Genomic DNA, 15,977 nt, shown 5'->3' on the forward strand with positions numbered 1-15,977 from the left:
CCAGTGATAGCGTATCATTAATTAATATAATGTCCTGCTACTATTTTCAGTATTATTTTCTATTTCATTCTTTATATTCTTTAACATAATGTTTGCATTTTTGATAGCAACTGCACACTGGAGCAGAGGTTTACACTGACACTGTCCACAGAGACACCCAGGCATATCTTTCAAATTTCCCCTGTTTTGAGGGACATCAGTCATTTTAGTCCCAAAGTTCCACATGCATTTGTTGTCTCCTGAATGTTATTGTTGAAAAGTATTTACCTCAGAAATACAGGAATATAGAAGAGAGGTTACAGAAACAGTTTTTTGCAAGGGGAGGGGGAATGAATCACAGTGTTTTAATTTTCCTGTATGAACGATTTTTGTGGGTCCCTTATTTTAGGTCTTTGTCATGCAAAATGTGTGTTTCACATTTAAGCCTTGACAGTTTGAGAGGTATGCCCCCAGATCTCTTCCCTGAGTGATTCCAGATAATTTAGAACCTGGCAGCATGTATATGTTGTTATTATTCTTTGTAATGTGCATTTCTTTGTATTTGTCAACCGTGAATTTCATCTGCCATTGTGCTCCCCAGCTTTGTAAGGCTCCTCTTAAATAATAACCTAAATAATTGTATGCCATCTGCAAATATTGTCACCTCATTATTCACCTATTTTTCCAGAGCACCGATAAATATGTTAAACATGGCTCCTAGTACAGAACCTTGGGGCACTCCATTGTTCACCTTCTGCCATGTTGAAAAAGCAACCAGTTTATTCCTACTTTTTGTTTCCAGGGTAACACTTTGTCTCACACCTAATGACCGCTTAATTTCCATAATAGTCTCTTTTCCTGGATTTTTTTTAAAAGGCCTTTTGAAATTCCAACTCAATTACATAGGCCTGTTTTCCTTTATCTATTTTTTTGTTGAGACACTCAATACTAGTAGATTAGAGAGGCACAGTTTTCTATTGCATAAGCAATGTTGGTTTGTTGCTGCCATATCATATTATCTAAACACTTTAATTACTTTTTTCAATCAGTTTATCTGGGTTGGAAATAAGGCTCACTGGTCTGTAATTCCCAAGATCGCTGCTGGTACCTTTTTTGAAAGACTGGCTACAATATTTGTTATACTGTAGTAGCTGATTTGAATGTAAGACTGCATATGTTTGTTAGCAGCTCTCCCACTTCATTCTTAACCCTATAAGTTCTTACCAGATACAGTGTAATTAGGTTTTATTGTACACCACATGTAGTAACCATTTTGTTCTATGGATAATTTATATTAATATTTTGCACTTCCGTCTGACAATCTCAAAGCACTTCACAAATATTAATGAATTAAGCCTCCTGACATCTCTGTGAGTTAGTTAAATATTATTATCCCTATTGTGTGGATGGCAAACGTCAGGCCAGATTGTATGTGATTTCCACTGTGTATGTTTTCTTGTCCAGTACCCTGATTTGAGTCATACATCAAAGATGGTTACATTTTCTTTTCTCTCTAAATTAACATTTTTTTAAAGAAAAAAGCTAATGGGCATTCTGTGTGATTAGGTCATGGCTCCAGACACTTAAAATCAGCTGGAGAGTATTTTCGATCTGAGTCGTCTACATGCAGATGCCTGCCTTCCCCTCATAGACAGTGCTTCATGACAAGGGCAAGCCTACAGTAGCATCTCCAACCATTAATTAGGGCTCTTATACCAATACTCTGAAGCCCTTCAGGGAAAAACAAAAATGTCCCTCCTACTTCCTCATTATAATGTCCATATTCCTACAGTACTCAGAGATAAAGCCGGTTTGACAGAGACGGCAGTGGTACAAATGGAGGCTGACATGCAGGAAGAATAACTTAGCAGTAGCATGAGGTTTCCAAGGATTGAGTGAAAACTGAGGATTTGGACCATTGTTTGGAGTGAGCTTGGCTCAAAATTGCAGTTCTGCATTGTAACACCATTGATCTGTAAGTGTTGCTATTGGTGTTGTTCAGTAAGTTGATATGATATGATCTATGCCATCATGGGCCAGCAATGCCCCTCAGCCATGTACATTGGCCAAACTGGACAATCTCTACGCAAACGAATAAATGGACACAAATCAGACGTCAAGAATTATAACATTCAAAAATCAGTCGGAGAACACTTCAACCTCCCTGGTCACGCAATTTCAGACCTAAAAGTCGCAATTCTCCAATAAAAAAACTTCAAAAACAGACTCCAACGAGAAACTGCAGAATTGGAATTAATTTTCAAACTGGACACCATTAAATTAGGCTTGAATAAAGACTTGGGAGTGGATGAGTCATTATACAAAGTAAAAACTATTTCCCCATGCTAATTTTTCTCCTATTGTTACTCACACCTTCTTGTCAATTGTTTGAAATGGACCATCCTGATTATCACTACAAAAGTTTTTTTTTCTCCTGCTGATAATAGCCCACCTTCATTGATTAGTCTCATTACGGTTGGTATGGCAACACCCATTTTTTCATGTTCTTTGTGTGTGTATATATATATATATATATATATATATATATATATATATATATATATATATATATATATATATATTCCTACTGTATTTTCCACTGCATGCATCCAATGAAGTGGGTTTTAGCCCATGAAAGCTTATGCCCAAATAAATGTGTTTGTATCACAAAATATCAGGGTTGGAAGGGACCTCAGGAGGTCATCTAGTCCAACCCCCTGCTCAAAGCAGGACCAATCCCCAACTAAATCATCCCAGCCAGGGCTTTGTCAAGCCTGACCTTAAAAATATCTAAGGAAGGAGATTCCACCACCTCCCTAGGTAATGCATTCCAGTGTTTCACCACCCTCCTAGTGAAAAAGTTTTTCCTAATATCCAACCTATACCTCCCCCACTGCAACTTGAGACCATTACTCCTTGTTCTCTCATCAGCTACCACTGAGAACAGTCTAGATCCATCCTCTTTGGAACCCCCTTTCAGGTAGTTGAAAGCAGCTATCAAATCCCCCCTCATTCTTCTCTTCCGCAGACTAAACAATCCCAGTTCCCTCAGCCTCTCCTCATAAGTCATGTGTTCCAGTCCCCTAATCATTTTTTTGCCCTCTGCTGGACGTTTTCCAATTTTTCCACATCCTTCTTGCAGTGTGGGGCCCAAAACTGGACACAGTACTCCAGATGAGGCCTCACCAATGTCGAATAGAGGGGAATGATCACGTCCCTTGATTTCTGCTGGCAATGCCCCTACTTATACATCCCAAAATGCCATTGGCCTTCTTGGCAACAAGGGCACACTGTTGACTCATATCCAGCTTCTCGTCCACTGTAACCCCAAGGTCCTTTTCTGCAGAACTACTGCTGAGCCATTCGGACCCTAGTCTGTAGCGGTGCATGGGATTCTTCCGTCCTAAGTGCAGGACTCTGCACTTGTCCTTGTTGAACCTCATCAGATTTCTTTTGACGCAATCCTCTAATTTGTCTAGGGCCCTCTGTATCCTATCCCTACCCTCCAGCGTATCTACCTCTCCTCCCAGTTTAGTGTCATCTGCAAACTTGCTGAGGGTGCAATCCACACCATCCTCCAGATCATTTATGAAGATATTGAACAAAACTGGCCCGAGGACCGACCCTTGGGGCACTCCACTTGATACCGGCTGCCAACTAGACATGGAGCCATTGATCACTACCTGTTGAGCCCGACAATCTAGCCAGCTTTCTATCCACCTTATAGTCCATTCATCCAGCCCATACTTCTTTAACTTGCTGACAAGAATACTGTGGGAGACCGTGCCAAAAGCTTTGCTAAAGTCAAGGCACAACACGTCCACCGCTTTCCCCTCAACCACAGAGCCAGTTATCTCGTCATAGAAGGCAATTAGATTAGTCAGGCATGACTTGCCCTTGGGGAATCCATGCTGACTGTTCCCAATCACTTTCCTCTCCTCTAAGTGCTTCAGAATTGATTCCTTGAGGACCTGCTCCATGATTTTTCCAGGGACTGAGTGAGGCTGACTGGCCTGTAGTTCCCAGGATCCTCCTTCTTCCCTTTTTTAAAGATGGGCACTACATTAGCCTTTTTCCAGTCATTCGGGAGTTCCCCGGATCGCCATGAGTTTTCAAAGATAATGGCCAATGGCTCTGCAATCACATCCGCCAACTCCTTTAGCACTCTCGGATGCAGCGCATCCGGCCCCATGGACTTGTGCTCGTGCAGCTTTTCTAAATAGTCCCGAACCACTTCTTTCTCCACAGAGGGCTGGTTACCTCCTCTCCATGCTGTGCTGCCCAGGGAGTAGTCTGGGAGCTGACCTTGACCTCGTCTCTAAGGTGCCACAAGTACTCCTTGATTTTTTTGCTGATATAGCCCTGGTCTACACTAGGACTTTAGGTCGAATTTAGCAGCGTTAAATCGATGTAAACCTGCACCCGTCCACTCAATGAAGCCCTTTATTTCGACTTAAAGGGCTCTTAAAATCGATTTCCTTACTCCACCCCTGACAAGTGGATTAGCGCTTAAATCGACGTTGCCGGCTCGAATTTGGGGTACTGTGGACACAATTCGATGGTATTGGCCTCCGGGAGCTATCCCAGAGTGCTCCATTATGACCGCTCTGGACAGCACTCTCAACTCAGATGCACTGGCCAGGTAGACAGGAAAAGAACCGCGAACTTTTGAATCTCATTTCCTGTTTGGCCAGCGTGGCAAGCTGCAGGTGACCATGCAGAGCTCATCAGCACAGGTGACCATGATGGAGTCCCAGAATCGCAAAAGAGCTCCAGCATGGACCGAACGGGAGGTATGGGATCTGATCGCTGTTTGGGGAGAGGAATCCGTGCTATCAGAACTCCGTTCCAGTTTTCAAAATGCCAAAACCTTTGTCAAAATCTCCCAGGGCATGAAGGACAGAGGCCATAACAGGGACCCGAAGCAGTGCCGCGTGAAACTGAAGGAGCTGAGGCAAGCCTACCAGAAAACCAGAGAGGTGAACAGCCGCTCTGGGTCAGAGCCCCAAACATGCCGCTTCTATGATGAGCTGCATGCCATTTTAGGGGGTTCAGCCACCACTACCCCAGCCGTGTTGTTTGACTCCTTCAATGGAGATGGAGGCAATACGGAAGCAGGTTTTGGGGACGAAGAAGATGATGATGAGGAGGAGGTTGTAGATAGCTCACAGCAAGCAAGCGGAGAAACCGGTTTTCCCGACAGCCAGGAACTGTTTCTCACCCTAGACCTGGAGCCAGTACCCCCCGAACCCACCCAAGGCTGCCTCCTGGACCCAGCAGGCGGAGAAGGGACCTCTGGTGAGTGTACCTTTTAAAATACTATACATGGTTTAAAAGCAAGCATGTGAAAGGATTACTTTGCCCTGGCATTTGCGGTTCTCCTAGATGTAGTCCTAAAGCCTTTGCAAAAGGTTTCTGGGGAGGGCAGCCTTATTGCGTCCTTCATGGTAGGACACTTTACCACTCCAGGCCAGTAACACGTACTCGGGAAACATTGTAGAACACAGCATTGCAGTGTATGTTTGCTGGCATTCAAACAACATCCGTTCTTTATCTCTCTGTGTTATCCTCAGGAGAGTGAGATATAATTCATGGTCACCTGGTTGAAATAGAGTGCTTTTCTTCAGGGGACACTCAGAGGAGCCCATTCCTGCTGGGCTGTATGCCTGTGGCTAAACAGAAATGTTCCCCGCTGTTAGCCACAGGGAGGGGGGAAGGTTGAGGGGGTAGTCATGCGGTGGGAGGAGGCAAAATGCGACCTTGTAACGAAAGCACATGTGCTATGTATGTAATGTTAACAGCAAGGTTTACCCTGAAAGACTGTAGCCACTGTTTTATAAAATGTGTCTTTTTAAATACCGCTGTCCCTTTTTTTTTCTCCACCAGCTGCATGTGTTTCAATGATCACAGGATCTTCTCCTTCCCAGAGGCTAGTGAAGCTTAGAAAGAAAAAAAAACGCACTCGCGATGAAATGTTCTCCGAGCTCATGCTGTCCTCCCACACTGACAGAGCACAGACGAATGCGTGGAGGCAAATAATGTCAGAGTGCAGGAAAGCACAAAATGACCAGGAGGAGAGGTGGCGGGCTGAAGAGAGTAAGTGGCGGGCTGAAGAGAGTAAGTGGCGGGCTGAAGACAGGGCTGAAGCTCCAATGGTGTGGCAGCGTGATGAGAGGAGGCAGGATTCAATGCTGAGGCTGCTGCAGGACCAAACCAGTATGCTCCAGTGTATGGTTGAGCTGCAGCAAAGGCAGCTGGAGCACAGACTGCCACTGCTGCCTCTCTGTAACCAACTGCCCTCCTCCCCAAGTTCCATAGCCTCCACACCCAGACGCCCAAGAACGCGGTGGGGGGGCCTCCGGCCAACCAGCCACTCCACCACAGAGGATTGCCCAAAAAAAAGAAGGCTGTCATTCAATAAATTTTAAAGTTGTAAACTTTTAAAGTGCTGTGCTTAAAGTGCTGTGTGGCATTTTCCTTCCCTCCTCCACCACCCCTCCTGGGCTACCTTGGTAGTCATCCCCCTATTTGTGTGATGAATGAATAAAGAATGCATGAATGTGAAGCAACAATGACTTTATTGCCTCTGCAAGCGGTGATTGAAGGGAGGAGGGGCGGGTGGTTAGCTTACAGGGAAGTAGAGTGAACCAAGGGGCGGGGGGTTTCATCAAGGAGAAACAAACAGAACTTTCACACCGTAGCCTGGCCAGTCATGAAACTGGTTTTCAAAGCTTCTCTGATGCGTACTGCGCCCTCCTGTGCTCTTCTAACCGCCCTGTTGTCTGGCTGCACGTAACCAGCAGCCAGGCGATTTGCCTCAACCTCCCACCCCGCCATAAACGTCTCCCCCTTACTCTCACAGATATTGTGGAGCACACAGCAAGCAGTAATAACAGTGGGAATATTGGTTTCGCTGAGGTCTAAGCGAGTCAGTAAACTGCGCCAGCGCGCCTTTAAACGTCCAAATGCACATTCTACCACCATTCTGCACTTGCTCAGCCTGTAGTTGAACAGCTCCTGACTACTGTCCAGGCTGCCTGTGTACGGCTTCATGAGCCATGGCATTAAGGGGTAGGCTGGGTCCCCAAGGATACATATAGGCATTTCAACATCCCCAACAGTTATTTTCTGGTCTGGGAATAAAGTCCCTTCCTGCAGCTTTTGAAACAGACCAGAGTTCCTGAAGATGCGAGCATCATGCACCTTTCCCGGCCATCCCACGTTGATGTTGGTGAAACGTCCCTTGTGATCCACCAGAGCTTGCAGCACTATCGAAAAGTACCCCTTGCGGTTTATGTACTCGGCGGCTTGGTGCTCCGGTGCCAAGATAGGGATATGGGTTCCGTCTATAGCCCCACCACAGTTAGGGAATCCCATTGCAGCAAAGCCATCCACTATGACCTGCACATTTCCCAGGGTCACTACCCTTGATATCAGCAGATCTTTGATTGCGTGGGTTACTTGCATCACAGCAGCCCCCACAGTAGATTTGCCCACTCCAAATTGATTCCCAACTGACCGGTAGCTGTCTGGCGTTGCAAGCTTCCACAGGGCTATCGCCACTCGCTTCTCAGCTGTGAGGGCTGCTCTCATCTTGGTATTCATGCGCCTCAGGGCAGGGGAAAGCAAGTCACAAAGTTCCATGAAAGTGCCCTTACGCATGCGAAAGTTTCGCAGCCACTGGGAATCGTCCCAGACCTGCAACACTATGCGGTCCCACCAGTCTGTGCTTGTTTCCCGAGCCCAGAATCGGCGTTCCACAGCATGAACCTGCCCCATTAGCACCATGATGCATGCATTGGCAGGGCCCATGCTTTCAGAGAAATCTGTGTCCATGTCCTGATCACTCACGTGACCGCGCTGACGTCGCCTCCTCGCCCGGTATCGCTTTGCCAGGTTCTGGTGCTGCATATACTGCTGGATAATGCGTGTGGTGTTTAATGTGCTCCTAATTGCCAAAGTGAGCTGAGCGGCCTCCATGCTTGCCTTGGTATGGCGTCCGCACACAAAAAAGGCGCGGAACGATTGTCTGCCGTTGCTCTGATGGAGGGAGGGGCGACTGACGACACGGCTTACAGGGTTGGCTTCAGGGAGCTAAAATCAACAAAGGGGGTGCCTGTACATCAAGGAGTATTTCAGGCAGGACTGCACGGAGGGTTCCAATAAGAAATGGTGCACCTAAGTTATCGTTCTTCTTGGAACAAGGAGGTTAGCCTGGCCTCTGATTGATACATGGCTAGATTTACCTCGCTGCACCTTCTCTGTGAGTGACTGCAGTGTGATCTAGAGGAATGAGTCCCCTAGACAGGGGAGGAGGCAAATGAGTACAAAACAAATCTGGTCTATTTCTTGTTTTGATCCACTCCATCTATCTTTTACATCTTTGGCTGGCAGCAGACGGTGCAGAAGGACTGCATGCCATCCACATCTCATGGCTGCTCGGCAGAAGATGGTACAGTACGACTGCTAGCCATCTTCATCTCTTGCCTGCCTGGCAGAAGATGGTACAATACGACTGCTAGCAATCCTCATCTCTTGCCTGCCTGGCAGAAGATGGCACAGTACGACTGCTAGCAGTCCGTATCGCCTGCCCGCTCACCATAAGACGGTTCAATAGGACTGACTGCAGGACTAAAGAGAATGACCTGGTCAAGTCACTCCAAATTTAGTCCCTGCGCCCATGTCTGCCCAGGCGCTCCCAGCCGACGTGGCCAGGAGCACCTCGGACACGACGAGGACGACTACCAGTCGTATTGCACCGTCTGCTGCCAGAAGGCAATGGGTTGCTGCTACTGTGTAGCAATGACGTACCGCGTCTGCCAGCACCCAGGAGACATAGGGTGACGGTTACCTGAGCGGGCTCCATGCTTGCAGTGGTATGGCGTCTGCACAGGTAACTCAGGAAAAAAGGCGTGAAATGATTGTCTGCCCTTGCTTTCACGGAGGGAGGGAGGGAACGGGGGCCTGACGATATGTACCCAGAACCACCCGTGACAATGTTTTAGCCCCATCAGGCATTGGGATCTCAACCCAGAATTCCAATGGGCAGTGGAGACTGTGGGAACTGTGGGATAGCTACCCACAGTGCAACGCTCCGGAAGTCGACTCTAGCCTCGGTACTGTGGAAGCGCTCCGCCGAGTTACTGCACTTAATGCACTTAGAGCATTTTCTGTGGGGACACACACACTCGAATATATAAAACCGATTTCTAAAAAAACGACTTCTATAAATTCGACCTTATTCCGTAGTGTAGACATACCCATAGACTAACATGGCTACCACTTTGAAAGCTTTATAGTGGGATTCCTGCTACTTCTGGTCAGGCCAGAAATACCACATGAAACCTCCTTTTCTTTTTTATATAGCCACCAGGGATCCAGAAATGCAAAGGCAGACTTGGAAAAGAGAAATGAGAACTGTAAAATATCTTCAATGTCTTAGTTTGTGTTTGATTCTAGTGATGAGCAGCATTTCAGAGACAAGATGAGGCAGAAGCTGCGGTAACACAATAAGAAGCATTGGTAGACAGCTTAGATAGGAAGAAAGGTACCTATTTTTTCCAGTCTGGTTCTACCCTCCCTTCCGTCTTACAAGGCTGCTCTGAGAGACTTGCTATATTTATGACAGGTACCAAAAATGAACAGCTAAAGGAAACCAGTAGACTGACTGATCCTTGAAATGGCTTGTTTTGTTAACTAAATTACAGGGTGCATTGTGGGCAGAGACAGCTTGCAGACAGTGTTGCCTGATCACCAAGTATTCCAGAAGGTGACATGTGCACTTTGCTTTCATTAGCCTGCATGGAATCATTATCACCATTGCCGTCACGATAAATGTGATGATTATATGTGTCCTCTGGGATCAGTTGCTGATAGAATGGGTGGACTGAGCCATAGAACTAGCTACTCTGCTGCCAGGCACTGGCTGGGCCTGCAAACAGATCTGTGATCCTTTCAGTAAGAAGGTGACAATAATTTAACTGGGAATTGGTCCTGCTTTGAGCAGGGGGTTGGACTAGATGACCTTCTGGGGTCCCTTCCAACCCTTATATTCTATGATTCTATGATTCTATGATCTTGGGTGAAGTTTACAATTGACTAGCCCATTTCATCCAGGGATCTCAAAGTGGTTTACAAACACTTAATGGGAGTATCATTATCCCTGTTTTAAAGAGGGAGAAATTGAGGCAGACATATTATGTAGCTTAGTGCAGGTTACACAGCAAATCTATTGCCATATGGGCATAACACAAGGATCACCTGACTCATAATCCCATGATTCAGTGACTACTAGACCGTGATCCCTCTCTATAGAAACAGATGAAAGACCATATCAAAGTAACCCATAGCAATCTCTCGCCTTCCCTGATGTGTAGAAGGCAGTGATGAGCTGCCAATATTTTAACAAGTGGAACCAACAAAAAAAACCCAGCGTCCTTAAGCTGCAATAAACCCCCTGGGCAAGGGAGATGTGGTATTTGCAAAGAGAAAGGACGAGAGAAGTTGTTCATTTGTCTTCCCATTTAAGTAAAAGTGTTTCCTCAAAGCTATAACCATGGAGAGAGGCAGTGCCACTTGAAAACTTTTATCAAGTAAATTTTGGCAAGGATATTTAGGCTTTGTTCCTGAACACTATATCCCAAGTGTACAGTGTGTAACAACGAGGCCCTGACTCTGGCTTATCGTTACCACCACAGTACAAATAACAATAATATATTACACTGGGATATAGAAATAGTCATATGAGACAAGAACAGTGCTCCATCTAGTCCAGTATACTCTAGCTCACATGGGTCAACACTAGACGCTTCTGAAGAACTATAAGAAGCCCCATATTGGACATTTGTGGGTTATGGTGTAATCTGTCCATAAGAGAAGTTTCTTCCTAGGCTCCCTCAATTAGTAGTTGGTTTATACTCTGAAACATGAGGGTTTATATCCCTATTTTAAAAGGAAAATCGCATCTTTAGACATTCTCATTATCCATATAAATGTCTAATCCCACCATGAATCCTGTTCTGTGTCATACTCATAGGATGGGGGGGGAAGCAGTGACTCTGAAAAGGTTTTGGGGGTCATGGTGGGTAATCAACTGAGCATAAGCTTCCAGTGCAACACTGTGGCCAGAAGGGCTAATGTGATACTTGGATGCATAAACAGAGGAATCTCAAGTATGAGTAGAAAGGTTGTTTTTTGTATGTTTTATATTGCTGAGCTCTAACTGGTTACTAATGTATGTGAGGAATCAGAAGAGGATTTGTAATAGAACTTTAAGGGCCAGCGTGTCTGAGGCCAGCCAGCCCTGTTCTGAGGCAGGGCCCCTTTAAGAACAGGTGTTTGGGCCTGGTGGAGAGGATTGTCAGACCCTGCGGGGAAGGGGTCAGGTGGCTGCCTGATTAGCCCCGGATTCCTGGAAAGGCTGGAGGAACTCAGCTGAGGAAGGGAATCTACACTCCTCCTCCCCAGTCTTCTTACCTGAAGCAGGTAAGTTCTTGTGGCAAGGAAACTCCAAGGCAAATTATAAGTAAGAGGACTGGGGAGGAGCTGCCAGGACCAGGGAGACTTCAACAAGGAATCCCCTGGGTCAGGGGAAGTTTAGCTGCTGGAGTTATATTAAACTGTTATATTTTGAGGTTTGCTGAAGATTGTCAGTGCAATCCCTAAATGATGCCCTGAAGAAAGGGTCTGAACAGGGACTCGTGTTAATCCATCCTGGGGTGTGGAGACAGGCCAGGAGCTTACATGATTGTTCTTTGCAAGAGCTACAGTGTTTGGAGGGAGGGAGATTTGAAAAAAATATCTCTAAGCACAGAGATTTGGGTCTGATTGAAGCCTTCTGAAAAGCACCATTCCTTCACCTTTAGTGGAATGTACTTTCTTATTTTTGAGTGAACTGTGCTGGAGGGTGGCTGTTTAATGTGTTTAGTTTTACTTAACATTCTACAAGGAAAACTTTTTCTGAAATGCATGAGGATGTGTGTTCATAGCTTGACAAGTTCAGTATTATCACCAGTGTTTAATAACACAGGGGCCTTCGAGCAACTGTTGGAAGCATGCTGTCTCTAGGCCTTCCCCGTGTCCCTTGGTCCCACATGTCTTCTCTGAGACACAGCTTTATGTGTGCAACCAGCTGAGGGGTTTCAATAGGGAAAAGGAAAATAACAACCTCAGAATCACATCTAGCCAAGGCCTGGCCAAAAGAATGACTCAGAATGCACAGGGGAACCTTTGTCAAACAGACCTGTAATCTCATCTATCTATCTATCTATCTCAGGTTAGTTTGTAGAGGTAGCACTGTGCCCTCTGCTTCTCATTAAAATGTTAACCATTTGATCACAGTCTGTAAGTACCTACATGGGGAAACATACATTTGATAATGGGCTCTTCAGTCTAGCAGACAGAGATATAACAATATCTAATGCCAGGAAGTTGAAGCTAGACAAGTTCAGACAGGAAATAAGGGGTAAAATTTTTAACAGAGAGGGTAATTAATCAGTGAAACAACATACCAAATGTGGTGGATTGTCCATCACTGACAATTTTTAAATCAAGATTATATGTTTTTCCGAAAGATCTGTTTTAGTAATTGTTTTGGGGAAGTTTTGTGGCCTGTGTTATACAGGAGGTCAGACTAGATGATCACAGTGGATCCTTTTGGCCTTGGACTTAATGTTTCCTTCCTATTTATTTTCAAGCTCTACCTCAAGGAAAATGAAAACATAAGATAGCGCTACAGGCAAAGAACCCACACCAACATTTCTTTCTTTCTGCCTCCTCCTGCCCCGTATTTTTGTAAATAGTTTGTGTTGCCTGCTCAGCATAGCTGTGGGAATAGACCACCAGTATTGGAAAGCCAGTTGTGGCATTACCTTTTGGACCCCACAGGAATTTGTATGCCTCCTCAGAAGCATTTATCTGTCTGGGAAATGCCAGCCCTCCAAAGGGTGAATGGCAGTACTGAGCCATTGTTATGTAATTTCCAGGTTTTTTTAAAGTTGACGGTTTGCCCTCTGCTGTGAACCAGTCAGCACTCACTGTTTGGAGAGCTAGCGAAAGGTGCTGGAGTGACCACCCTGGTATCTACAGAACTCTATGCACAGAACAGGTCCAGCAGAGGCAGTAAGAGGGAGGAGGTTCCATCTCATTGCACCACCAGTGTGCCTGGGCACACCTGGGCAGATGATCTGTAAGGCTGAGAAGGCAATTCATTTTCCATGATTCACTCATTTCTGATTGCCAACAAAGTGGACAATTAGTATTGCTCTCATGCCGCTCTTTTGGCTTGAGCGCCCAGGCGCTAACAGTTTCACCAGAGATCCATTTCTGGACCTCTGGGGGATCTTTAAAAAGCCTCTCCATGCCAGATGGGAAATCTTTGCTCTTGCAGTGCATGTTAAATACCTTCAGGTAAGAACTTTTGAAGGAGACAAGTGTGTATTAGAGACGCTGGGGAACAGAATCAAATGGGTGAGGACTGAAGAGTGTGGCAGAGAGAGGAGACACATGGGAGGAAGAAACAGTATCCCTGATGGGGTGCGGCACCATACAGGAGAAGAAAGGTGAATTAGAAAGTGGAGCAGCCACAGAGGGGCCTGGGACATGGAGCAGAGTTGGAGAAGGGGATCAGGACAGTGTCTATAGTGGCTGTGATTCCCTGCTGTGGGTTATAGAGGTACATCACACTGGTTCATGGGCTTCTATGATAGTCTATAAATTGTTAGAGAATCTGGAGCTGGATTTCTGAATACTTTGATGGAATCCTGGTCCATTGTCAGACTTCTCTCCTCCACCCCCCTAATCCCAGTCACCATTACGCTTCTGCATATTGCCACTTGAGACTGAGGTTTCTAAAGCTCCAGTTTCCAAAGTTATCAGACAGACATCACCAGTTGGAATAGGATGTCAAGGAACAAGTATGACATTTGCTGGTGGTATTTTATATGCATTTGACCTCAGCCAGCCCTGCCTCACCAGCTGCTGCTTACATACAGCCAACAATCCTGTTCCAGGCCTTACCCTAAAAAATAGGAGCTCCTGCAAACCATGGCTTTCTGTTTTCCTCTTTCCAGGTGGACCTGAAAGGTGAGCACTAAGATGTTGGGGACCTTGAGATTTGGCCAGGCAGAGGGGGGTGGGGAAAGTGAGGAGGAGATGAACAGTCCAATCTGTCAGACCAATCTACCACCCATGATACTGTCTTGTTTTAAGTACTGTTGTCAGCTGTTTGCTGTTTCCCCCTTCCCTCCTCTTCCAATTTCAAGCTCCTGATGCCATATGCTGCCACTCCTATCCTCTGCTTGCATGGAGTAGTACAGAAAGCAGGCTGCAGCCATTCATCACTCTTATCTCTCCTCTCCCTCTGTTTGTATTTCACACCATCAACCTGACCCCATTTAACTGACTCCCCCAATCAGCCAGGCAAGTGAATTCACAGCCCAGGGCAGGCCAAAGGGGTGGAGATGGGATTCTGGTGATATACCTTACAGAAGTGTTGAGATGAGTCATATTTTGGTTTTGTTTCCCTAAAATTGGTGTGCAGCTCTTTAAAGTTCAGTTTCTGTGGACTTGGGTGATATTTTGGGTTAAATATTTAGTATTGGGCCAAATCCTGAAATCCTTCCTCAAATCTAATGCAGTATGGGGCTGAATACAATGGCAGAATTGGGCCCATCCAGGGAACACTAGCAGAGTAACAAATGGGGAGTGTGGGGGGAGAGAAATGAATAGGAGCTCCTGGACAGTGAGACCATTATTATTTACTGAGCATCAACAGTATGGGGCCCTGTGTATTCTGTATTTCTGCAGCCGCACAATTTGCAATGGAATACAGCTTGCAGCAAAAGCATTCATCAGAATCTAATCTTTCATTTAAAACCAAAAATTTTCTATCCCTTTGTTTGCAAAGCAAAACTTTAAATATACAAATGGATGCAATGGTGAATTCTTGAATGTTCAGTCAGCTACAAATAATAACTCTGAGAGGAGTGATCTGTTCCATTCTTCCCAATGGGTTGTTGTTGCTGAAACTTAAAGTGGATAATGTAAATGTCAGCATTGATATGACAGTTGTTTGTGGCATTGTTCTAGCTTATTGGTACGAATATAGATCAATATTGATTTGATGTGGATATTTGATATTGAAATCGATACTAATTTCACATGATTTAGTTGGGGATTGGTCCTGCTTTGAGTAGGGGGTTGGACTGGATGACCTCCGGAGGTCCCTTCCACCCTGATAGTCTATGATTCTATGATCTGATTATCATAGCAGGAATATGATCCAAGCATATCATCCCAAACTGTCTTTTACACCTTGCCAGGTGGGTTAATACTGGAAAGGCTCACAGTGAAAGTTTGCAACTGAGAGATTCGAATGGTGGATTGGCAGTAGAGGTGGCAGAAGAATTCATGCAGACAGGCTTTGAGAAGGCTACAGATGGGAGTCTTAGGAGGAGGGAGAAGGGACAGAGAGGTGGAGTAGGAGGAGGTAATAGCAGAGAGGTGGAATAGTCTACAACTTTGAAAGTAAGGATGAGAAATCTTGCCTTTGATATACAAGCTGACAGGAAGACAGTGGACAGATTCATAAGTGATAACGTGCCAATGGTAGGAGAAGAAAATGGACTTTAGCAGCAGTATTTAGATAGATGTAGGTAGGATGTTGGCAAGGTAGCTAGGAAATGGCTGCAATAGTTAAGATCAAAGGATGGTCAAAGGTTTTAGCAGTGGAGTTTGAAAGATAAAATGCATTTTAGAGTTAAATGGCCAGGCTGAGTCAGACCAATGGTCCATCTAGTCCATAATCCTATCTCCCAACAGTAGCCAGTGCCGGATGTTTCAGAGGGAGTGAACAGAACAGGGCAATTTATCAAGTGATCCATCCTTTGTCATCCAGTCCCAATTTCTAGCAGTCAGAGGTTTAGGGACACCTAGAGCCTGGTGTTGTATCCCTGACGATCTTGGCTAATAGCCATTGATAGACCTATCCTCCAGGAACT

The 15,977-nt window shown here is 45.4% G+C and overlaps 2 protein-coding genes across 45 annotated transcripts in view; both read left to right on the forward strand.

Annotated features, from left to right (window-relative positions):
* Nucleotides 1-15,977, forward strand: part of NRXN3 (neurexin 3) — a 1,412,371-nt gene that overhangs the window by 1,191,929 nt on the left and 204,465 nt on the right. The gene's annotated exons all lie outside the window — the stretch shown is intronic.
* On the forward strand, nt 4,682-9,393 carry LOC125637689 (uncharacterized). Its single transcript, XM_048852535.2, has 3 exons — nt 4,682-5,277; nt 5,866-6,134; nt 9,346-9,393. The coding sequence occupies exons 1-3, from the start codon at nt 4,695-4,697 to the stop codon at nt 9,391-9,393; spliced, it is 900 nt and encodes a 299-aa protein (XP_048708492.2). The 5' UTR covers nt 4,682-4,694.

Source organism: Caretta caretta, chromosome 6, assembly GCF_965140235.1.
Source record: "Caretta caretta isolate rCarCar2 chromosome 6, rCarCar1.hap1, whole genome shotgun sequence".
Classification (NCBI taxonomy): Eukaryota; Metazoa; Chordata; order Testudines; family Cheloniidae; genus Caretta; species Caretta caretta.

Coding starts and splice junctions, on each gene's coding strand:
- LOC125637689 (XM_048852535.2), top strand. CDS start 4,695: ATGCAGAGCTCATCAGCACAGGTGACCATGATGGAGTCCCAGAATCGC. Junction 5,278..5,865: donor AGGCGGAGAAGGGACCTCTG/GTGAGTGTACCT, acceptor TTTCTCCACCAG/CTGCATGTGTTTCAATGATC. Junction 6,135..9,345: donor ACAGGGCTGAAGCTCCAATG/GTGTGGCAGCGT, acceptor TTTTTTATATAG/CCACCAGGGATCCAGAAATG.